Source organism: Oncorhynchus tshawytscha, linkage group LG02, assembly GCF_018296145.1.
Source record: "Oncorhynchus tshawytscha isolate Ot180627B linkage group LG02, Otsh_v2.0, whole genome shotgun sequence".
NCBI lineage: Eukaryota > Metazoa > Chordata > Actinopteri > Salmoniformes > Salmonidae > Oncorhynchus > Oncorhynchus tshawytscha.
In genome coordinates this window covers 30,619,708-30,644,395 of record NC_056430.1, presented here as the reverse complement: position 1 = coordinate 30,644,395, position 24,688 = coordinate 30,619,708, and the positions used below count along the sequence as shown (strand labels likewise).

General features: G+C 45.5%; 1 protein-coding gene across 5 annotated transcripts in view; it reads right to left on the bottom strand.

Annotated features, from left to right (window-relative positions):
* Nucleotides 1-133: 133 nt before the first annotated feature.
* The window catches only part of LOC112218252 (transcription factor SOX-13-like), a 59,892-nt gene continuing 35,337 nt past the window's right edge, over nt 134-24,688 (bottom strand). For 3 of the 5 annotated variants that reach the window (XM_042296367.1, XM_042296375.1, XM_024378901.2), the window contains exons 2-14: nt 14,538-14,757; nt 14,223-14,337; nt 13,712-13,798; nt 13,350-13,522; nt 13,178-13,246; nt 12,950-13,064; nt 11,253-11,326; nt 8,963-9,125; nt 6,918-7,036; nt 5,948-6,053; nt 5,526-5,696; nt 2,972-3,188; nt 134-2,525 (exon numbers count right to left, since the gene is read on the bottom strand). In XM_042296367.1, coding sequence (XP_042152301.1) covers nt 2,252-2,525; nt 2,972-3,188; nt 5,526-5,696; nt 5,948-6,053; nt 6,918-7,036; nt 8,963-9,125; nt 11,253-11,326; nt 12,950-13,064; nt 13,178-13,246; nt 13,350-13,522; nt 13,712-13,798; nt 14,223-14,337; nt 14,538-14,756 — 1,902 coding nt within the window. In that variant the 5' untranslated portion in view covers nt 14,757 and the 3' untranslated portion in view covers nt 134-2,251. The remainder of the gene's footprint in view (nt 2,526-2,971; nt 3,189-5,525; nt 5,697-5,947; nt 6,054-6,917; nt 7,037-8,962; nt 9,126-11,252; nt 11,327-12,949; nt 13,065-13,177; nt 13,247-13,349; nt 13,523-13,711; nt 13,799-14,222; nt 14,338-14,537; nt 14,758-24,688) is intronic. The other 2 variants (XM_042296365.1, XM_042296359.1) reach the window with 2 other exon arrangements.

Genomic DNA, 24,688 nt, shown 5'->3' with positions numbered 1-24,688 from the left:
AAATATCGTTACCATGATGAGGACTGGGGGTGGAAATTCACCTTGGTAACCTCAGTCAGTATGGTAAGAACTCATTATTGGACTGCACTCCTTTGGGGATATAGGAGCACGTGATTGCAGCTGAACACACAGAAAAGATAACAACCAAATTTATTATTTTCCAAAAAACAAAACCACAACTTAGAAAACATACAGAAAAGGTACACCTTTAAATTACACAGGCTCTTATAAACAAAATAAAATCTATCTATATTTACAACAGCAGGGGTGACAACAGGTGACAGTTCTCTTCTGGGTTTCTGTCATAATTAGATAAACATGTTTCTCTGATACAGTCTCTATACAGTGCCATCCCCTTGGCTCTGGGTTGAAGTTGTCCTTAACATTATAGGCAAAGATGTAAAACTGACCATAGATCAGTGGCCACTTCATCCTGCTCACCAAATGCTTTACAACAGTGTAACAGCAACTAACCACAGGCCTGCCTCAGTTAACAATACGATTACACCACAAATCTGACCTCTCTTCTGTCCAGTACATTGTGATGAAGGCTGTATCCCAACAGTCAAATGGATTCCTATTCTGTTTTTCTCCTCCATCTGCACTGATCTGATAACATGGGTTGAAAACCTTCATTTCACCTGTCCAGTTCTTTCAGGTCAGCGCAGATGGAGCACTGTTGTGTCAAGGCAAACTGCAGTACATGGACAGAGCAACAGCTGAGGTCAAGACAAGAGGCCAGGGTGTCAGAATACACAGACAAAGGGTTCAGGCCAACCTTTGCGTTCAATACCCACACGCACACTCAAAGAAACACACATTTTACAGAACATTTGTATAACATTCTGTGACGAGTACATTGTAAACCCGCGTTCAAAATAAATTGAAAGACATTATGCACACATCACATACAGCTTGTACACAACTAGAGAACAGAGAAGGATGAGATCAATCTAGAATAAGGGCTTGGAGGGAGATTCCTTAGACATTTCTCATTACACTAGATGTCACTGCTGATCAACTACTATCGCAAGTGCAAAAACTGAAACACTGGGTGCATCCTGATAGTCTAAAGTGGCTTCCTTTACTCCACCTGCACTGATGTGAAAGAACTTGACAAGTGAAAGAAACTCTCGCACAAGGAATCCCCCATATTGCCTTGTCCTGTTTTGTTGTCAGTGCATATGAAGGAGAGGATATAAGGACACAAGTTTATACTTGACTACTTTGGTGCAGCCTGAGTCTGTTTGGAAAGGAGATGAGGGTTCAGTGAAAGTGCATTCTGACAGAGTGCATCTCATTACCTATGCTATTAATGGGGGTTATTCAACCTCTGTCATCTGTAAATGTTACTTTCTAGCGATCGGGATATTTCATGGTGCTGTGCCCATCCCAAACAGCAGAGGGCAGCACTCTCCGTCAGAATCAAAATCAGATTTTTTTTTTTTTTACCTTTATTTTACTAGGCAAGTCAGTTAAGAACAAATTCTTATTTTCAATGACGGCCTAGGAACAGTGAGTTAACTGCCTGTTCAGGGGCAGAACGACAGATTTGTACCTTGTCGGCTCAGGGACTCGAACTTGCAACCTTTCGGTTACTAGTCCAACGCTCTAACCACTAGGCTACCCTGCCGCCCCGTGTCGTTAGGGAGAGATCAGATGTTTCATACCCTGGCCCTAATATTTTTAAGGATATGGTCTAGAAATAATAGATGTGTGTTTAGGGGAAACATCTATGTCAATGCCTGTTGGTGACAGTAATGAACCCCAAGTCTAATCCAGTGTATCTCAACTCATTCCACATTGAATGTACCTTTATTACGAGCAACATGGACAGACCAATCTATGATTCATGACCAATGATCTTTTAGAATCAGCTGTCAGACACCTTTAACGTCGTAACAAACAACTGTCTCCTACTAACCCTAACATGTCATGGGCTCTGCTGACATGGTCATATCACATGGCTAAGATATAACCGTTGAACTCTGACACACTTGATGTGGACCAAGATCCCCTTCATCACACACACACCTTTTCATTCAGTTGTCTACACACACACTCCTTTCTCTCTGTCCCTCCCTCCCTTCCTCTCAGTCAGTCAGTGAGGAGAACTAGCTCTCCCTTACTCCTTTATCCCTATTAAAAACTCTCTCCCCCTCTCTCCCTCCCACTCAGTCAGTCAGTGAGGAGAACTAGCTCTCCCTTACTCCTTTATCCCTATTAAAAACTCTCCCTTCCTCGCTCCCACTCAGTCAGTGAGGAGAACTAGCTCTCCCTCACTCCTCTCTCCTCTGTCACTCTCCTCCCCCTCGCTGTACGGTGGTCTCTCCCTCTCTCTGTGGAGGGGAGTGGGTGTGATCTGCCCGTCAAGTCTGCGAGGAGGCGGAGCCTCCAACCCTCGTGGCAGGTAGTGCTCCAATAGTGCGGGGTGGAATGGCACCGTCGGCATGGAGACCGTTCCACCGCCGCCTGGGTATTGGCCCTCGCCTGGGGCGTAGTGCAGCTTCTGCGGCTCTGATTGACTGGAAGACAGACAGAGACAGGACGTTGGTGCTGGATTGTACAACAATTCCCAAATCCTTGTCTAAATCTGAAAGGACTGGATAGGTGTTTGCCCTGAGGCATGGTTGTATGTAGGAGTCTACCACCATGTCTCAGGACATGTCCATACCCAGAGAAGAGGACTTTACTGAAGAGAACAAACCCCTCGAAGCTGCTGTTACTCAAGAGCAGTTTTACAGTCATAGTGAATAAAACTCTGCTCTATTGTTGTCTATGATAGAAGACATAACCAGCTGTAGGCCTGCATTTCTATTTAACCACAGTGGGTTTGTTTGTGTTCTTACAGAAAAAGCACGAGGGACTAGAGCAGAGTTTGTTTCGCTAAGAGCTCTCTGCATAATATCAACTCAGGTTGTCTTCACTATCAGAGCCAATCTCTAACAGAACATCATCTCCAGTGTGTTACCTGTGTGTGTATGCCCCTCTCTGCTCCTGTCTCCTGCTCTTCATCATGGCTTTGTACTCGCCCACCCTGAGTCTCCGCCCCTCCACGATGCAGGTGCGTTTGGGGCGGGGCTTGTATTTGTAGTCGGGGTAACGCTCCAGGTGCTGTCGGCTCAGCCTGGCCTGCTCCTCATAGTAGGGCTGCTTCTCCTGGTTAGACATAGACTTCCATCTAGTTCCTGGAGGGAAGGAGGGACACAGACAAAACAGAGAGAGAGGGACAATGTCAGACTAAAGAACAGAGGACTTTCTGTACAAGAATACATAGGCTTTTCCTAGTTAGGAAAGGGGGGGGCAGCATTGGAGACGGGGCTGCATTGGAGTGGGTCGAGAGCTTCAAGTTCCTCTATGTCCAAATCACTAAGGACTTAAAATGGTCCACACACGTGCGCACAGTTGTGAAGAAAGCGAGACAGAACTTCTTCCCCCTCAGAGGTTGAAAAGGTTTGGCATTGGCCCTCAAAAAGTTCTACAGCTGCACCACTGCTTGGTATGGCAACAGCACCGCCCTCTATCGCTTGGCACTACAGAGGGTGGTACGGACAGCCCAGTACATCACTGGGGCCAAGCTCCCTGCCATCCATGACCTTTATATCAGGCGGTGTGAAACGAATGCCCAGAAAATCATTAAAGACAGCAACCAACCAAGCCATAGACTGTTCTCTCTGCTTCTGCATGGCAAGCAGTACGGGTGCATATGGTCTGATACCAACAGGTTCCTGAACAGATTCTATGCCCAAGCCATAAATAAGACTGTAGCCGTTAGCTATTTACCAGTGAGTTGACCCTTGTAAGTTAGTTGTGAGGGAGGGATAGCATGAGTGTCTCCAGTGCTCCACAATGGAATGGAATGTGAGTGTTTGGTCAGAGGAAAGGGGTGCGTGGCTGTAGCCAGACTACGGTTTGCAACTGCACATGGGGACAAAGATCATACTTTTTGGAGAAATGTCCTCTGGTCTGATGAAACAAAAATAGAACTGTTTGGCCATAATGACCATCGATATGTTTGGAGGAAAAAGGGGGAGACTTGCAAGCCGAAGAACACCATCCCAACTGTGAAGCATGGGGGTGGCAGCATCATGTTGTGGGGGTGCTTTGCTGCAGGAGGGACTGGTGTACTTCACAAAATAGATGGTATCATGAGGAAGAAAAATTATGTGGAAATATTAAGCGACATCAGTCAGGAAGTTAAAGCTTGGTCGCAAATGGGTCTTCCAAGTGGACATTGACCCCAGGCACACTTCCAAAGTTGTGGCAAAAAGGCTTAAGGACAACAAAGTCAAGGTATTGGAGTGGCCATCACAAAGCCCTGACCTCAATCCCCTAGAAAATATGTGGGCAAAACTGAAAAAGCGTGTGTGAGCAAGGAGGCCTACAAACCTGACTCGGTTTCACCAGCTCTGTCATGAGGAATGGGCCAAAATTCACCCAACTTATTGTGGGAATCTTGTGAAAGGCTACCTGAAACATTTGACCCAAGTTAAACAATTTAAAGGCAATGATACCAAATACAAATTGAGTGTATGTAAACTTCTGACCCACTGAGAATGTGATGAAAGAAATAAAATCTGAAATAAATCACTCTACCATTATTCTGACATTTCACATTCTTAAAATAAAAGTGGTGATCCTAACTGACCTAAGACAGGGAATTTATGCTAGGAATAAATGTCAGGAATTGTGAAAAACTGAGTTTAAATGTATTTGGCTAAGGTGTATGTAAACTTCTGACTTCAACTGTATCTACCTCCATCACTCCAGTATCCCTGCACATTGTAAATATAATGTTGGATACTGACCCTGTATATAGCTTCTTACTTTCTCCTGTTCTTCTCATTTCTAATTTTATTTCTCGTATGTTTTTTGTTCTTCATTCTGTTATTTTTAGTACTACATTGATATGTATTACAGTATTGTTGGGTTTAGAGCTGGCAAGAAAGGCATTCCACTGCACTTGTGCTCGTGACATTAAGACTTGAAACTAGTTGGACACAGACTTCCAGAGAAAGGAGTTAGCTGAACTACGTTCGATGGGGAGGGAGGGGACGAGGAGGGGGAGGGGACGAGGAGGGAGGGGAGGGGACGAGGAGGGAGGGGGAGGGGGGGAGAGGAGAGGACGGAGAGAGGGAGAGGAGAGGAGAGGGAGGGATAGCATGAGTGTCTCCAGTGCTCCACAATGGAATGGAATGTGAGTGTTTGGTCAGAGGAAAGGGGTGCGTGGCTGTATTTGTGTGTGGGCGGGGGGGTTCCTGTCACCGGGGGAAGCAGGTGGCAGATCGTGCCCTCGCTTGTCCCCTCTGTGCCAGGACTACAAGAGGTGACACACCCGGAATAGATACACACACACACACACAGACAAACAATATTTATACAAAGACTATACACAAACACACAATTACAGTGCTCATTGACTGACAGCATGTGTGTGTTTTGCATGTCAATTCAATTTCATACGACTCTATTAATCCCAATTAGTGCATGCTTTATGTCCCGTGTGTGTGTGTGTCCATGCTCACCCAGTATCTTGCTGATGGAGGAGTTGTGCATGTCAGGGAAGGCCTGTAGTATACGTCGCCTCTCGTCTTTGGCCCAGACCATGAAGGCGTTCATGGGCCTCTTGATGTGGACGGAGGAGGGGGGACTGCGAACCTCTGCAAACAACCCCACACCAGGAGCAGACAGGGGGCCTGCAGGAGGGGGACAGTCAGTGGCCAACAACAAATCTACTTTCCTTCAAGTTCACTGGTAAAAGAACAGGAAAGGTGAAAACAAATACTGGACAAGAAATCCTCCATGTTGCTTTCCCCTGCTCTGTGTGTTCAGATCAGTGTAGATAAAGGAAAGGAGAACACATTTAAGCTCTAGACTTACTATGATGCTTGCCCTCTACCATCTAAACCACATGTTATTTTTGATCAGGCAGTTTTGGAGGGCCTACCCTCAGAGTCACTGCTGTGGTGGTCCTCGTTGGTTTGGCGGGTTTGTCTGTTCTCTCCCCGGTCTTGGTGTGGCAGCCTGTCGCTGCGACCAGACTCCTTATGCTCCTACACAGAGACAGAGAGAGTAATACACACACACCTGACAGACACAGGCCTACACCTGTACCCACATGGGAACACAAATTTGAATGTTGTGGCCGTAAAAAGAGGTCTGAAGAGAGCATTTATCATTATCCGTCTCTCTCTCTCTGTATGTGTGTGTGTGTGTGTGTGTGTGTGTGTGTGTGTGTGTGTGTGTGTGTGTGTGTGTGTGTGTGTGTGTGTGTGTGTGTGTGTGTGTGTGTGTGTGTGTGTGTGTTGAACAGCACTCTTTCTGGCTGAGCAGGGAGAGGTTTCTCATGTCAGCAGGGGTGGATACGCAAAAGCAGGAAATAGAGGGATGAGGAGGAGAGAATTGTGTTTTCAACCTGAGGGAAGGAAAGAGAGGATGGCGGAGGGTTGAAAGACATAAGGACTCTCCTCTATGATGGCACCAAATGCTCCACATGACATTGTCACTGCTGAAGAAAGGACTTGTCTTGGAGATTTTGGTGCCACTGTGGAGTCCATGAAAAGACTACATTTCAAACACACATGGCCGAACACTGTATCTATGACGAGAGAAAAGGAGGAGGAGAGAGAGAAGGCGGAGAGGAGGGGAGCGGTGTGTTACAGTGGACAAAGGAGAAAGGTGAGTCATCACCAGTGTTTATAAGAACACTGTTATGAGTTTACAGCAGCTGTTGTTCCTGCTTGAGGACATGGCTGAGACTTTCTCAGTGTGTGTGTGTGTGTGTGTAGCTGAGACATTCTCCAGTCTATAACAGCCACTGTGAGACCACCCTGTAACCCTAAACCTGGCCCTGAACCCACCCACGACCCTAAGCCTGCGTGTGTGACAGGAGAGAGTGACTTTAGACAATGGCTTACCATCCTGGCAGTGCAGTCTCTCTCTCGCTCCCTCTCTCTTCCGCCCGGCCCATGACTCCACAGCAGCTGCTGGGCATCGTGGATGGCCTGGGTCACCACATCCCCCTCTCCCAGGAAACCTGTGAGTGAGTGAGTGAGTGAGTGAGTGAGTGAGTGAGTGAGTGAGTGAGTGAGTGAGTGAGTGAGTGAGTGAGTGAAAAAAAGAAAAATCAGGGAAAAATTGTCATTAACAGCTCAAATGGGCAGGGCACCGACAACGGGTTGCAAATGTCAATATAAAAGTGAGTCAAAGTATCGGAGTACAACCTATTGCATCTGAGAGGAAACGGGGATGGTAGTGCACAAGCCCTGAAGTCAAAGGAGGAACAGGTTCTCTCACTGCACACACACAGTCAGGGTGTTGACATGTCTGAAGCTGAGGAATGGCATGAGCGGAGGTAGGCGTGTGTGTGCGTATACATAAAGGCAGTTAATTAGGTACACCCATCTAGTACCGGCCCGTAACCCCTATTTGCCTCCAGAACAACCTGAATTATTCGGGGAGTGGATTCTACAAGGTGTGACTTTCAAATATTGCTCAATTGGTGTCAAAAGACCTAAGGGGTGCCAGGAAAACATTCCCCACACCAATACACCACCAGCCTGTACAGTTGACACCAGGCAGGATGGGACCGTTGACTCATGCTGCTTACGCCAAATCCTGACTCGGCCATCAGTATGATGCAACAGGAACGCAACAGGAACCAGGATTCGTTGGACCAGGCAATGTTTTTTCACTCCTCAATTGTCCAGTGTTGGTGATCGCGTTCCCACTGGAGCCGCTTCTTCTTGTTTCTAGCTGATATGAGTGGAACCCGGTGTGGTCGTCTGCTGCAATAGCCCATCCCCGACAAGGACCGACAAGTTGTGCATTCCGAGATGCCGTTCTGCACACTACTGTTATACTGCACCGTTATTTGTCTGTTTGTGGCCCGCCTGTTAGCTTGCACGATTCTTGCCATTCTCTTTCGACCTGTCTCATCAACGAGCTGTTTTCGCCCACAGGACTGCCCATGACAGTGTGTTTTTTGTTTGTCACACCATTCTTGGTAAACCTTTTAGAGCGTGAAAAGCCCAGTAGGTCGACAGTTTAAGATACTGGAAATGGCGTGCCTTTCATCGACGATCATAACAGACTCAGTTGCTTAGGTCACTCGGTTTGCCCATTCTAATGTTCAATCAAACAGTAACCGGATGCCTCGATGCCGGTTTGTCTACTTTATATGGCAAGTTACAGCCTTGTGACTGTCTGTAGGAGTGAACCATGTGTAGCATTTTCATGTACCTAACAAACTGGCCGGCGTGTGTGTGTGTGTGTGTGTGTGTGTGTGTGTGCGCACTACCATTTTAAAAAGTTTGAGGTCACTTAGAAATGTCCTCGTTGTTGAAAGAAAATTTAAAAAAATGTCCATTAAAATAACATGAAATTGATCAGAAATACAGTGTAGACGTTGTTAATGTTGTAAATGACTGTTGTAGCTGGAAATGGCTGATTTTTTTAATGGATAATCTACATAGGTGCACAGAGGCCCATTATCAGCAACCATCACTCCTGTGTTCCAATGGCACGTTGTGTTAGCTAATCCAAGTTATCATTTTAAAAGGCTAATTGATCATTAGAAAACCCCTTTGTAATCATGTGCACAGCTTAAAACTGTTGTTCTGATTAAAGAAGCAATAAAACTGGCCTTCTTTAGACTAGTTGAGTATCTGGAGCATCCGCATGTGTGGGTTAAATTACAGGCTCAAAATGGCCAGAAACAAATAACTTTCTTCTGAAACTCGTCAGTCTATTCTTGTTCTGAAAAAGGCTATATGAGAAATTGCCAAGAGACTGACGATCTCGTACAACGCTGTGTACTACTCCCTTCACAGAACAGCACAAAAAAATGTTGTGATGATTATGTTATTTTAAATGGACAACAAATGTGTGCTTCTTTCAAAAAGAAGGACATTTCTAAGTGACCCCAAACTTTTGAATGTAGTGTATGTGTGTGTATACTGACCTAGGTTAAGTGCAGGACGTGAAGGGCTATCTCTATGGTTGTCCCTGGGTCTGTACCCACCCTGAAGAGTCAGCGAGCCCAGCTCAAAGATCTGCGGGCTGGGGCTCTTCCCCATGTCCATCCCCTTGGGCTTGGAGGTCAGATTCAGAGGCTGACTGGCTTCCTAAGGGGATGAAAGACAAAAGAGTAGACAATTAGCGGTGTGTCAGCCCAACACAAAAAAAACACATTCCGAATACACTGCTTAGTTCAGTCAATATAAACGCACACACAACTTCCAATTCTCATCAAAGTAATAAATAAAAAAACACACACCCATGTATGGGGTGGGTGTGTGTGTTAGGGTTATGAATGACAGATTTGGTGTGTCACAGCTTTCCTTTCACTGTAGTGTTTCTTTAGTCTAGCCTTTTTTTGTGTCTGTGCTTTCTCTCTCCGGTCTTTCTTTTGTTTAGTGATTGTCTAGTGATTTACGTGATGCCCTTTTCCACTTGTGCAACAGTGCAGACAGAGCATGACTGCATTGTGCACGCAAAGGCACACACACAACTGTGAACAGGGTGTGGTGTATTTGTTCAGTTGTTCACTGTCCCAGATACCAGAAACATGCATTGTTCATTTGGAGTGCATTGTTTTGACAGCATTTTCAAAGATCTCCCAGCCTGTATCTGTAGTATTAAGAGAGATGGCTTCCTAGGTACATACAGTACATACCTCAGGCCTTTACCAAAACATGACATGCTTATCAAAATACAAATATCCATGTACTATAGTGCTGTATTAGGCATGTAACCTGTGCAACGGTTGCAGCTGTTAGGTGCAGTGCATTCGGAAAGTATTCAGACCCCTTCAGCTTTTTCAAATGTTGTTACGTTACAGCCTTGTTCTAAAATTGATGAGGGAAAAAAAATCTGAAAGAATCTACACACAATACCCCATAATGACAAACCAAAAACATTTTTGCAAACGCTTTGCTATGAGACTTGAAATTTAGTTCAGATTTCCATTGATCATCCATGAGATGTTTCTACAACGTGATTGGAGTCCACCTGTGGTAAATTCAATTGATTGGACATGATTTGGCACACACCTGTCTATATAAAATGTCCCACAGTTGACAGTGCATGCCAGAGCAAAATCCAAGCCATGAGGTCGAAGGAATTGTCTGTAGAGCTCCGAGACAAGATTGTGTCGAGGCAAAGATCATGGGAAAGATCATGGGTGTCTCCAACATTCTTAGAAGTTTGGAACCCCCGAGACTCCTCCTAGAGCTGGCCACCCGGTCAAACTGAGCAATTCGGGGTTTGGCGTAAGCAGCATGAGTCCATGGCCCCAAAGAGAGAGAAAAAAATTATCTCAGGTCTGATGAAACCAAGATTGAACTCATTGGCCTGAATGCAAAGTGTCACGCCTGAATGAAACCTGGCACCATCCCTACGGTAAAGCATGGTGGTGGCAGCATCATGCTATGGGGATGTTTTTCAGCGGCAGGGACTGGGAGACTAGTCAGGATCAACGGAAAGATGAACGGAGCAAAGTAAAGAGAGATCATTGACAAAAACCTACTCCGGAGCGCTCAGGACCTCAGACTGGGATGAAGGTTCACCTAACAGCACAACGACCCTAAGCACACAGCCAAGACAACGTCAGAGTGGCTTCAGAACAAGTCTCTGAATGTCCTTGAGTGGCCCAGCCAGATCCCAGACTTGGACCTAATCGAACATCTTGACCTGAAAATAGCTGTGCAGCGATGCTCCCCATCCAACCTTACAGAGCTTGAGAGGATCTGCAGAGAAGAACGGTAGAAACTCTCCAAATACAGGTGTGCCAAGCTTGTAGCGTCATACCCAATAAGACTCAAGGCTCTAATCGCTGCCAAAGGTGCTTTTAAATAGGAATATAATTCCTTTAACAGCGCTTCAACAAAGTACTGAGTAAAGGCTCTGAATACCTATGTAAATGTGATATCCGTTTTTAATATTTATTACATTTGCAAAAATTTCTAAAAAAACACAGTTTTTGCTTTGTCATTATGGGGTATTGTGTGTAGATTGATGAGGGGGAAAAAACTATTTAATCCATTTTATAGTAAGGCTGTAAAGTAACAAAATGTAAAAGTCAAGGTTCTGAATACTTTCCGAATGCACTGTATAAAGCACAGAAAACATTAACCTGTCTTTATTGACACCATTTGGTTACTTTCCAATTCACCTTATTTTATTCCATCTGGAAAAGGTCTTACTGTACAGTATAGTATAATTTTAGTATAGTAATAGATGAAAAGCACTACCTGACGGAAGGTACCACTGGGCCTTTTCACAGGGGTGGAGTGAGAGTTCTGCAGCAGCTGCATGGGATAGTCCACTGCAAAATAAGAAGGGGGAGATGAAAGCTTCACAATCTCTGTCAGAAGGGAACAGAATCAATAACATCTAGACATTATCTGTACTATCATCATGCCGACTGCACCACAGATTGAAGTGTATGAGCAGGGGAAAAGGGGGTTTGACTGAGGTTACTGACCACAATACAATCTGAAAGGGACTGCTGCTCCTTCTATAGCAACTTATACAGTACATAGCAACAAGATAAACAAAACAGAGGCGCTAAATTGACCATTGTTTTGTTGTTTCAGATTGACATTGATGATACATTAAAAGTCTGCAGAGATCAGAGAGTGTTTATAATGAACCAGTGAGTAATCTAAACCATGTCACAGCCCACCAATGGGCCCCAATCTACCCTCCTTTTTTGGAATCACTGCAGCAGGGCCTTGGAATTAATGGAGAGGATGGCTGCCGTTTTACGGGAGCCATCCTAACCAATTGTGCTATTTGGTGTGTTTTCACATCGTTTGACACTTATTTTGTACATAATGTTGCTGCTCAGAACAGTGATTACTCACATCGAACTGGACGAAGATTTTATCTTTAATGAGTCCGACGCAAAGGATTTACAGCCTCTCCGAGACCGGTCCTAAATCGCCGTCATTCACGTGAAGAAAAGACGGAAATACAAGAGGCGGTGATCGGGGTGCCTTGTAAGAATTTGTCGGCGAGTGGGTAACCCGCCTTCACCATCCGTTCTATTGGCCAACGTGCAATCACTGGAGAATAAACTGGATGATCTCCGTTCGAGACTCTCTTAACAACGGGACATTAAAAACTATAATATCTTATGCTTCCCCGAGTCTTGGCTGAACGACGACACGGATAATATACAGTTGGCTGGGTTTTGTGCATCGGCAGGACAGAACAGCTACGTCTGGTAAGATGAGGGGTGGGGGTCTATTTGGCAATAACAGCTGGTGCGCAATGTCTAATATTAAGGAAGTCTCGAGGTATTGCTCGCCTGAGTACCTCATGATAAGCTGTAGACCACACTATCTACCAAGAAAGTTTATGTATTTTTTTCGTAGCCATCTATTTACCACCACCAACCGATGTTGGCAAGACCGCACTCAACGAGCTGTAGAAGGCCATAAGCAAACAAGAAAATGTTCATCCAGAAGAGGTGCTCCTAGTGGCCGGGGACTTTAATGCAGACAAACTTAAATCCGTTTGACCTAATTTCTACCAGAATGTCACATGTGCAACCTGAGAAAAAATAAAGAAAAAATAACTCTAGACCACCTTTACAAAGCTCTCCCTCGCCCTCCATTTGGCAAATCTGACCATAATTATATCCTCTTGAATTCTGCTTACAAGTAAAAACTTAGGCAGGAAGTACCAGTGACTCGCTCAATACGGAAGTGGTCAGATGACACGGATGCTACACTACAGGACTGGTTTGCTAGAACAGACTGCAATATGTTCCGGGATTCATCCAAAGGCATTAGGGCGTATACCTCCTCAGTCACCGGCTTCATCAATAAGTGCATCGACGACGACGTCCCCACAGTGACCGTACATACATATCCCAACCAGAAGCCATGGATTACAGGCAACATCCACACCGAGCAAAAAAGCTAGAGCGGGTGTGACTCACCTGGCTTGCAGGGGATTGGCTGCAGAGGCATGGTCATCTGGTTGTCGGCAGTGACAGGGAGTTGCTGGGTGTTGGGGTGGAAGGCTGGGATCATCACGTAGGGCATGTTAACCTGCTGAGACCAGGTCAGACAGAGGGCACAAGGTCAGTCCCACTCAGAGTTACCCCAAAGTTACTTCTAAATTCTGTTATGAAAATAGCATGTCATTTGTAGAGGTCTCGTCTCACCTGGATCTGTTGCTGAAGCAGGTTGATTTTGTGCTGCTGCTGGATCAACTGCTGCTGCTGTTTGGCAATCTGGAATTAACCACACAAAGCTTAGTCCAGGTACACTCAGGTTATGGTCAATGTTATGGTTTGTGGGTCAGAGTGTGTGAGTTGTGCCAGGGGTCAGGATCACCTGTTCCTGCTGCTGTCTGGCCAGCTCCATCTGCTGCTGTTGTTTTTCCAGCAGCAAGGCAGCCATGTTCCTCTGCTCAGAGTGGGCTCCCAGCAGCTGCTCCCTCAGACCACCCAGCTGGTTGATCATCAATAACAACTGCAGCTCCTTCTCTGCCAGAGACTCTGGAGTGCCTGGGAAGGAAGGAGGAGAGAGAACAAGAAAGAGAAAGGAGTACAAACATGATTATACATAGAGACACAATTAGATATAGGAAGCAGACGGGCAGGCAAGCAGAGACTGACAGACAGGTGGAGAGACCTGAAGGACAAAGCACTGATGGGTGAGAGGTAAAAGGTCAAGGGTTAAGGGTAAAAGCTCACCTTTCAGGTGGTTGCCTCCCAGGGGGCTTTTGTCCAGAAATTTCTCCCTCCAGTCCACACTCAGAAGCTTCTCTATGGTGGGCATGACTGCCAACAGGAAACAGGACAAAGATGTGTTACTTGTTGTTGTTCAGCCACCATATTGTATGAACAACGGAATTAGATTGTGTACGTGTATGAATCAATGCAGTAGTTCAAATTTCAAGGTCTGCTACTTTGTAAGGATTCCAATAGAAAGGTACTTTGTGTACTTTCTCTTTAAAAATAAAAACAGCCAAGGGAAATGTAATGCAATTCTGTAGCCAATGAACAGGAGCACAAACATGAGCACACAGAGCTAAGGCAAACTCTTCTGGCCTTCTCAGAGTCTAAATGGGATGCATTGTAAAAAAAAAAAAGAACTCAACACCTCACCTCTATCAATGTACGGGAGAGATCTCTATAGAGCAAAGTAATGATCAGAAACAGATTACACTGGGGCGCAGACGAGGTGTATGTAGGTTTGCCATACCTTCGCTGACAGTGGGGTGCATGTGTCCATCTGGTCGGTGGTTGTACCCCCTGCTGCCCCCCTTCATCCCAACAGGACTCTGTCTGAGAAGCTGTTCCTTACCAGGAGAGCCCTCCTACCAAGGACAGGGGAAAACATTATTAGAACACAATCATATAGCTAACAAACTGTAGCTAGCTTGTCTGTGATAAGCATAGTACAACCAGATCTGCACAAGTGCATATAGGCAAGGACTAGTGGGATTGGGAAGCAGACCTGGATAAACTTTTTTTTAAAGATTGTTTAAACATGAAAAAAATGGGATAAGTTTATTACTGAGGGTGAGCGGGAGAGGGGAGGAGTCAGCTGTCTAGACTCCAGTTGTTCCATTGGCTGATGTCCTGACCAATCACAGGCAGGAGAGGAGAGCTGCTCTGCCCTGGTGTGGGCTCCTCCCCCTTCTCCTCCAGACTCCTCCAACTTCACACTGACGCCCACCATGCTGACATCGCCGCTGGCATGGAGATGCAGCGCTGGGGGACTGGGCTCCACCATTCTGGGAGGAAAACGGGGGGGAATAAAAATAGTGGTGTGAGGGGGCGGGGGGCAGAAGAACCGTTCAGGTGAATAGATAGGCTTGTTCACATGGACTATTCCCCCTCAGGAGACTGAAAAGATTTGTCATGGGTCTTCAGATCCTGAAAAAGTTCTACAGCTGCACCATCGAGTGTTGCATCACTGCCTGGTATGGTAACTGCTCGGCCTCCGACCGCAAGGCAGAGCGTAGTGCGTACGGCCCAGTACATCACTGGGGCCAAGCTTCCTGCCATCCAGGACCTCTATATCAGGCGGTGTCAGAGGAAGGCCCTAAAAATTGTTAAAGACTCCAGCTACCCTACTAGACTGTTCTCTCTTCTACCGCACCCACCGTAAGCGGTACCGGAGCCCCAAGTCTAGGTCCAAAAGGATCTTAACAGCTTCTACCCCCAAGCCATAAGACTCTGCAAATGGCTACTCAGACTATTTGCTTTGTCCCCCCCCCCTCTTTTATGCTGCTACTTCTACTCTCTGTTTTTTATCTATGCATAGTCTCTTTAACTCAACCTACATGTACATATTACCTCAATTACCTCGACTAACCTGTGCCCCCACACATTGACTCTGTACCCGTACCGTACCCATACAGCCTCACTGCTGTTATTTTACTGCTGCTCTTTAATTATTTGTTATTTTTACTTACTTATTTTTCTTAAAACTGCATTGTTGGTTAAGGGCTTGTAAGTAAGCATTTCACTGTAAGGACTACCCCTCTTTTATTCGGCCCTTGTGGCAAATAACATTTGATTTGACGTAGGGGGAAAGCAACGCAAATGCTGTTCTGCCCTCATGCCTCTAGCCTTAGAGTGACTGCACAACAGCACACATTTTTGACAGGGGATGCAGGATATTTTTTGTGGCCTGATATACATATATGTTTCTGCTTATAATTTCTGACAGTTTGGTAGGCTGTGTTAAGCAACTTGTCTACAATTAGATAAATGTAGCTTCTCTTTTGTCATTATGTTGCCCGAGAAGACTAACGTTATATTAACACTTGCTCAACAGAATAATGTAATAGATCAATAGAAGGAAAGATTCAATCTAGTTGACATTGGTAAAGTTCGCAACCCGTGCATCACTCACACACACACACACACAGACCACCTTTCTCTGTAATGTGACCATAAGCTTTCCAGGCGTGACTATCTCTGGGTCTCTGAGCTTTGGGTGTGTGTGCGTGTATAGAAACCCCTGCTTTGCGTAGGGAACAAAGGACATACTGTGAATATGTCACACAAACACAAGTCAACTGTACCTTGAAAACCGAACTTCTAGTTTGGGAGACATTGTAGGTCTCAGGGAAAGTTAATCATCATGACAAGGCGAAGACTCTGCACATCAAACACACACGAACAGAAAGAGACTGAGAGATGGAGAGAAAGAGTGAAAGAAAGAGATGGAGTGAAGGACAGGCTAAGAGAGCAGAGAGAGAGAGAGGCTGAACCTTAATGAACTCTGACTTTAGCTGCGTTTTTTCCCCATCTCCGCTGCAGGAGGAAAGAAAAGCACGCCAGACAGGAGAACAAAACAAACAGAACACACAGGGCGAAAAGTGCACATATATATATAAATAAAGGGAGAGAAAAAAGCCATTGTTAGACGGAGGGAACAAAGGAAGCCGGGACAATGGGCAAAAGACGGACAAAAGCCGCGGGCCGCAGGAAACAGTGCAGATAACAATGCCAGCGGAATGTGCCGACCGACTCCGGGACCGGGAGAAAATGCAGAGCGCCACCATTCTGCCGAGCGCATAGTGATTAGAGTTCCTCCCCCCGTTCCCCCTCTCATATTCTGTCTCTAACAAAGCCACCTGCCTTCCAGAGGCCAAGGCTCTAAACCTGTGTGTGAGTGCTATAGTGAGTGAGTGAGATATGAACCAATCCATTCACCAAAACCTTTTAAATAATATGGGGGTGGGGGGGGTTCTGAAGATTACCAGTCCCAGGGTGTGTATATGAGGGGGTGGAGATTAACTGTGTCTTCCGTATTTAACCCAACCCCTCTGAATCAGGGGGGTGCCTTAATCGACATCATGGGAGCAGTTGTTGTTGGGGGTTACTAGGCAGAATGACAGATTTTTCCACCTTGCTGACTCCGAGTTGAACCAGCGACCTTTCGGTTACTGACCAAACCCCCTTAACCACTAGGTTATAGAGGATGGGCAAACATGCAACAACCTTCAGAATCCACTCAAATCCCTTTCCTCTACACACCTCAAGCTTTTCTTCTTCACCTCAAACACTCTGTTCATTTTACTGTTCCTATGTTTAAGGAGTGATGAGGTTTCCCTGTGGGGGTGTTGGTGGCATTCAGCATCCTGCTGTGGAGCACAGGAAGTTATTCCTGGGCTTCTTAACAGCATTCTCATCAGCGTTCCAAAGTGGTTGGCTTATAGAGCTGACACATGTGGCTTTAGACTGCCACCCATGTGTGTGTGTGTGTGTGTGTGTGTGTGTGTGTGTGTGTGTGTGTGTGTGTGTGTGTGTGCACGCGAGAGAGTGTCTCACCGCTCTGCCTGTGTGTCCAACACAAAGGCATGCCCAGAATCTGAGTCACAGACCTGCTGACAGCCAGGTATGCATTAAGGTGTGTGTGTTTTCTGAGTTTGGGGTCCAACGCATCTAATCTAAACGCTACGGCATTTAAACAATGCCGTAGCGTCACAACTCAGACAATGCTTGGGCTCGCCTCACCTCAGCCCTCCACAGCTTATCAGTGCTCTCCACACAAATCTAAGTTAAATGTACACCTTCCATGTTTATAACAAACTGCATCCATGTGGAACTTGTGTGCATGTGGATTTGTGAATTGCAAAGTGTGATTTGAATATCAACACTTACACAGTTTAGCATATGTTTTAGCGGGTGCAGCAAAATGCGTATGTTACTACCTCTGAAAAATGAAGTAAAAATGTGAAAACAAGTACACAAATAATAATAATCCAATATAAAAATAATAACTCAGGAATGTCAGGAAGAATACAGTTAACCACCCAAATAACACTATCAGTTATCCAAATGCAATCTATGTGTAGATACACTGCTCAAAAAAATAAAGGGAACACTTAAACAACACAATGTAACTCCAAGTCAATCACACTTCTGTGAAATCAAACTGTCCACTTAGGAAGCAACACTGATTGACAATACATTTCACATGCTGTTGTGCAAATGGAATAGACAACGGGTGGAAATTATAGGCATTTAGCAAGACACGCCCAATATGCTCTGCTTCCTGGCTGATGTTTTGGTCACTTTTGAATGCTGGCAGTGCTTTCACTCTAGTGGTAGCATGAGACGGAGTCTACAACTCAGACAAGTGGCTCAGGTAGTGCAGCTCATCCAGGATGGCACATCCATGCGAGATGTGGCAAGAAGGTTTGCTGTGTCTGTCAGCGTAGTGTCCAGAGCATGGAGGCGCTACCAGGAGACAGGCCAGTACATCAGGAGACGTGGAGGAGGCCGTAAGAGGGCAACAACCCAGCAGCAGGACCGCTACCTCTGCCTTTGTGCAAGGAGGAGCAGGAGGAGCACTGCCAGAGCCCTGCAAAATGACCTCCAGCAGGCCACAAATGTGCATGTGTCTGCTCAAACGGTCAGAAACAGACTCCATGAGGGTGGTATGAGGGCCCGACGTCCACAGGTGGGGTTTGTGCTTACAGCCCAACACCGTGCACGACGTTTGGCATTTGCCAGAGAACACCAAGATTGGCAAATTCGCCACTGGCGCCCTGTGCTCTTCACAGATGAAAGCAGGTTCACACTGAGCACATGTGACAGATGTGACAGAGTCTGGAGACGCCATGGAGAATGTTCTGCTGCCTGCAACATCCTCCAGCATGACCAGTTTAGTGGTGGGTCAGCCATGGTGTGGGGTGGCATTTCTTTGGGGGGCCGCACAGCCCTCCATGTGCTCGCCAGAGGTAGCATGACTGCCATTAGGTACCGAGATGAGATCCTCAGACCCCTTGTGAGACCATATGCTGGTGTGGTTGGCCCTGGGTTCCTCCTAATGCAAGATAATGCTAGACCTCATGTGGCTAGAGTGTGTCAGCAGTTCCTGCAAGAGGAAGGCATTGATGCTATGGACTGGCCCGCCCGTTCCCCAGACCTGAATCCAATTGAGCACATCTGAGACATCATGTCTCGCTCCATCCACCAACACCACGTTGCACCACAGACTGTCCAGGAGTTGGCGGAGGTCATACAGGCACGTGGAGGCCACACACACTACTGAGCCTCATTTTGACTTGTTTTAAGGACATTACATCAAAGTTGGATCAGCCTGTAGTGTGGTTTTCCACTTTAATTTTGAGTGTGACTCCAAATCCAGACCTCCATGGGTTGATAAATTTGATTTCCATTGATAATTTGTGGGATTTTGTTGTCAGCACATTCAATTATGTAAAGAAAAAAATATTTAATAATAATATTTCATTCATTCAGATCTAAGATGTGTTATTTTTGTTGTTTTCCCTTTATTTTTTTGAGCAGTGTATATACTAAGAATGATATGTACAGCAGTAGATACTCTCCAGATAAAAGCTGTTTTTCCAGTCTTTTGGCTTTAATGCGCCTGTACTGTCTCTTTCTGCTAGATGGTCGTAGAGTGACCAGACCGCGACTCGGGTGGCAGAGGTCCTTGATGATCTGTTGGCCTTCCTCTGACACAGTGCTGGAAGTGTCCTGGAGGAAAGCAGCATGCTCCTGGTGACCGCACCACCCTCTGGAGAGCCATTCAGTTTAGGGTGGTGCACTTCTATAGAAGTTTGTCACGGTCTTAGTGGCCATGCCGAATTTCTTTAGCCACCTGAGGTTGTAGAGGTGCTTATGCACCTTCTTCCCCATGGTGTCGGTGTGGTGGGACCATTTCAGGTCCTCCCTCCTCGGTCTCCGGTTGCCCACAATCAGCTCCTTTGTTGTTTTTTTACGTTAAGGGAGAGGTTGAGAGGTTATTTTCCTGGCACCTCTCCTCCAGTGCTCTAACCTCTTCCCTGTAAGCAGTCGTCAGCAAACTTGATGATTGAGTTGGAGATGTGCGTAGCCATGCAGTCATGGGAGTACAGAAAATGCAAACAGAGAGTACTGGAGGGGGCCTCACATTTTGAGGATCAGCGTGGCAGAGGTGTTGTTTCCTACCCATACACCCACCTGGGGTCGGCCCGTGAGGAAGTCAAAGACCCAGTTGCACAGGGTGGGGTTCATACCCAGGGCCCTGAGCTTAGTGACAAGCTTGCTGGGCACTATGGTGCTGAAAGCAGAGCTGTAGTCGACGAACAGCATTCTCACATAGGTAGTCCTGTTGTCCTGGTGGGATAGGACGATGTGCAGTGCAACAGCGATTTCAAATTGTAGTTGGCCTAGTGTGTCTGGCAAGATGGAGGTGATATGGTCATTCACCAGCCTCTCAAAGCGCTTCGTGATGGCAGAGGTGTGCCACAGGGCAATAGTCATTTAGTTCATTTACCTTAGCTTGCTTGGACATCTTGAAGCAAGTAAATATGCAATAGGATTACAGAGTAGTGTCTGATAGTGGCCTAATAGACTACCTAGGGCTCTGGGCTAGTTTAACATGCTTCTCTTTATGAGACCATGCAGATCAAAACTGTAACACACATTCAAATTATTATTATAGGGCACAGCAGTTGAGCTGATGCGTTCTCTGGCTTGATGAATCATGCTTCACCATCTGCCAGTCCGACTGACGAATTTGGGTTTGGCGGATGCCAGGAGAAGGCTACCTGCCCGAATGCATAGTGCCAACTGTAAAGTTTAGTGGAGGAGGAATAATTGTCTGGGGCTGTTTTTCATGGTTAGTTCCAGTGATAGGAAATCTTAATGCTGCAGCATACAATGAAATTCTAGATGAGTCTGTGCTTCCAAAATTGTGGCAACAGTTTGGGGAAGGCCCTTTCCTGTTGCAGCATGACAATGCCCCCATGCACAAAGTGAGGTCCATACAGAAATGGTTTGTTGAGATCGTTGTGGAAGAACCTGACTGGCCTTCACAGAGCCCTGACCTCAACCCCAACAAACACCTTTGGGATGAATTTGAACGCCGACTGCGAGCCACGCCTAATCATCCAACATAGGTGCACGACCTCACGAATGCTCGTGGCTAAATGGAAGCAAGTCCCTGCAGCAATGTTCCAACATTTAGTGGAAAGCCTTCCCAGAAGAGTGGAGGCTGTTATACCAGCAAAGGGGGGACCAACTCCATATTAATTCCCATAATTTTGGAATGAGATGTTTAACGAGCAGGTGTCCATATACTTTTGGTCATGTAGTGTAGATGTAAACTCAGCAGAAAAAGAAGCATCCCCTCACTGTCAACTGTGTTTATTTTCAGCAAACGTAACATGTGTAAATATTTGTATGAACATAATAAGATTCAACAACTGAGAGAAAAACTGAACAAGTTCCACAGACATGTGACTAACAGAAATTGAATAATGTGTCCCTGAAAAAGGGGGTCAAAATCAAAAGTAACAGTCACTATCTGGTGTGGCCACCAGCTGCATTAAGTACTGCAGTGCATCTCCTCCTCATGGACTGCACCAGATTTGACAGTTCTTGTGGTGAGATGTTACCCCACTCTTCCACCAAGGCACCTGCAAGTTCCCGGACATTTCTGGAGGGAATGGGTCTAGCCCTCACCTCCGATCCAACAGGTCCCGGACGTGCTCAATGGGATTGAGATCCGGGCTCTTCGCTGGCCATGGCAGAACACTGACATTCCTGTCTTGCAGAAAATCATGCACAGGACGAGCAGTATGGCTGGTGGCATTGTCATGCTGCAGGGTCCTGTCAGGATGAGCCTGCAGGAAGGGTACCACATGAGGGAGGAAGATGTCTTCCCTGTAACGTACTGCGTTGAGATTGCCTGCAACGACAACAAGCTCAGTCCGATGATGCTGTGACACACCGCCCCAGACAATGACAGACCCTCCACCTCCAAATCGATCCCGCTCCAGAGTACAGGCCTCAGCGTAACGCTCATTCCTTCAACGATAAACGCAAATCCGACCATCACCCCTGGTGAGACAAAACCGCGACTCGCCAGAGAAGAGCACTTTTTACCAGTCCTGTCTGGTCCAGCGATCGTGGGTTTGTGTCCATAGGCGACGTTGTTGCCGGTGATGTCTGGTGAGGACCTGCCTTTACAACAGGCCTACAAGCCCTCAGTCCAGCCTCACTCAGCCTATTGCAGACAGTCTGAGCACTGATGGAGGGATTGTGCGTTCCTGGTGTAACTCGGGCAGTTGTTATTGCCATCCTGTACCTGTCCCGCAGGTGTGATGTTCAGATGTACCGATCCTGTGCAGGTGTTGTTACATGTGGTCTGCCACTGCGAGGACCATCAGCTGTACGTCCGGTCTCCCTGTATCGCTGTCTTAAGTGTCTCACAGTACAGACATTGCAATTTATTGCCCTGGTCACATCTGTAGTCCTCATGCCTCCTTGCAGCATGCCTAAGACACGTTCACACAGATGAGCAGGGACCCTGGGCATCTTTCTTTTGGTGTTTTTCAGAGTCAGTAGAACGGCCTCTTTAGTGTCCTAAGTTTGTGTGACCTAAATTGCCCACCATCTGTAAGCTGTTAGTGTCTTAACTACCGTTCCACAGGTGCATGTTCATTCATTGTTTATGGTTCATTGAGCAAGCATGGGAAACAGTGTTTAAACCCTTTACAATGAAGATCTGTGAAGTTATTTGGTTTTACAGATTGTCTTTGAAAGACAGGGTCCTGAAAAAGGGACATGTATTTTTCTGTTGAGTTTATGAGCCTCACCACAGTCCTATATGTAAGACCCCTGGTGAATATAGCTGCTTGGGACTGTCATGACACCATGCATTTATCAGGAGCATTTAAAAACTATTTCATTGAAGTGGGACTGGAAAACTGTATAGCACGTAAACAGTTTGCACTTATCGACAGTTCAAATGGAATGAAAACTCGGAGACAGGTGAAAGCAAGTTCCAATACATTGCCTTCACCAATCCAGTCAAGTTCAGTGATTACATCTAAGAAAGGAGGGAGGCAGGATAAGAGCAGAGATAAGATTAGCACTGAGTCTTGAGCTCCGACACCTCTGAAATCATACACTTCCCACGACACACTAAACAGCAGACAAAAGCTTCAGTTACACAACATGTTGTAACATGCAAACCCAACATCTCACCCCGGGGCATCTGCAATGCCAATGTTATCTGTTCTCCCTCAATTCAATTGAAGGGCTTTATTGGCATGGGAAGCATGTTAACATTGCCAAAGCAAGTTAAGTAGATAAACAAAAGTGAACAATAAAAATTAACATCACACTCACAGAAGTTCAAAAGAATAAAGACATTTCAAATGTCATTATGTATGTATGTATGTATGTATGTATGTATGTATGTATGTATGTATGTATGTATGTATGTATGTATGTATGTATGTATGTATGTATGTATGTATGTATGTATGTATGTATGTATGTATGTATGTATGTATGTATGTATGTATGTGTATGTATGTGTATGTATGTATGTATGTATGTATGTATGTATATATATATATATATATATATATATATATTTTTTTTTTACATTTTTTATTTATTTATTTAGTGTTGTAATGATGCAAATAGTGAAAGTACAAAAGGGAAAATAAATACACATCCCTCCCTCCCTGACAGGAGCAGTTAGTGCTGGGAAAACTGTCTATTGTTTTCCAAACATGGCCTGAAGGGGACTAGTAAAGGGAGAGAGACAGAGACGGAGTTGAGCAAGGAGTCCGTTCCATTCCTGCACACGGCGGCTGATCAAGTGACTGAATTATTTTATTAAACAAATAAAAAAACTGCCATTGAACTCTGAGACTGACAAATGTAAAGGCAGAAGCTCTGCATGGACTCCTTGGGGCAGAGAGAGAGAGAGAGACAAACAGACAGAACTGACAAGTCTTTAAAAAAGTTTGTTTAATGTTGTGTTACGGTGCCACGAGCCATTATAAACCTATGGCTGGATTCAATCAATCCTGCTTTAGGAATGTTTCAATACTCTGGCAAAGTTAGCATGTTGACATGCAGTTGTTCACCAGCAGAGAGTGGTTGATTCCCTTAAACCCTGAGGGCTGGTATAGTAGCAGGTGAGGCTGGCGATGGCAACATTAAAGCCTGATTGGTGGCTGGGACAGAACCCTTGTAAAGTAGCAGGTGCACTATAGTACAGGTTCAGACGCTTAGTGGGACTCTAGTACCATGGTCCTCCCTGGGGGAATGAAGTTAGATGCCCTGTGGAACCCCACTGCAGCCATTCCCTCTGCCTAATGTTTAATTATACTTTATTAAACAGTCCCATCTCAGCTGGTATTACTGTTAACATGGTAATAAGTACACAAATGGAAATAACTACATTCTACATTGTGGTGGTGGTTTGACTGAATCCCAAACAAACCAAAGAGGAAGGTAATTGTTTAAGTAGCTGTCCAGTGAAATTCTCACTTTTAAAAGTTTGTAGTCTGTTGACTCATACCCAAATTATTTAGTTGAATCCTATACTAGTAAGTGGCCAAAACGAAAATTGGAGAAAAAAAAACCTTGAAAAGCCCCACCTCAAACTTGTAACTCAAACACAAGGTTTAAAAAAAATGCTTGCCATTTCCTGAGGATGATGAGCTGGCCAATCAGCCGTCTACTTGCATGAATATTTTGAATGAGTGGTATACAGTACACCCACACCATTCTGTTGTTGGGGTACACCCACACCATTCCAACACAGACAAGCTGTTTAACATACTTAATTACAATTTTTTGGAAGGAAAACTATTTAACTCATATTGTAATTCATTATATGTCATATTTCATAGAAATCTGAAAACACTGGACTGTTACTTGAATTGAAAA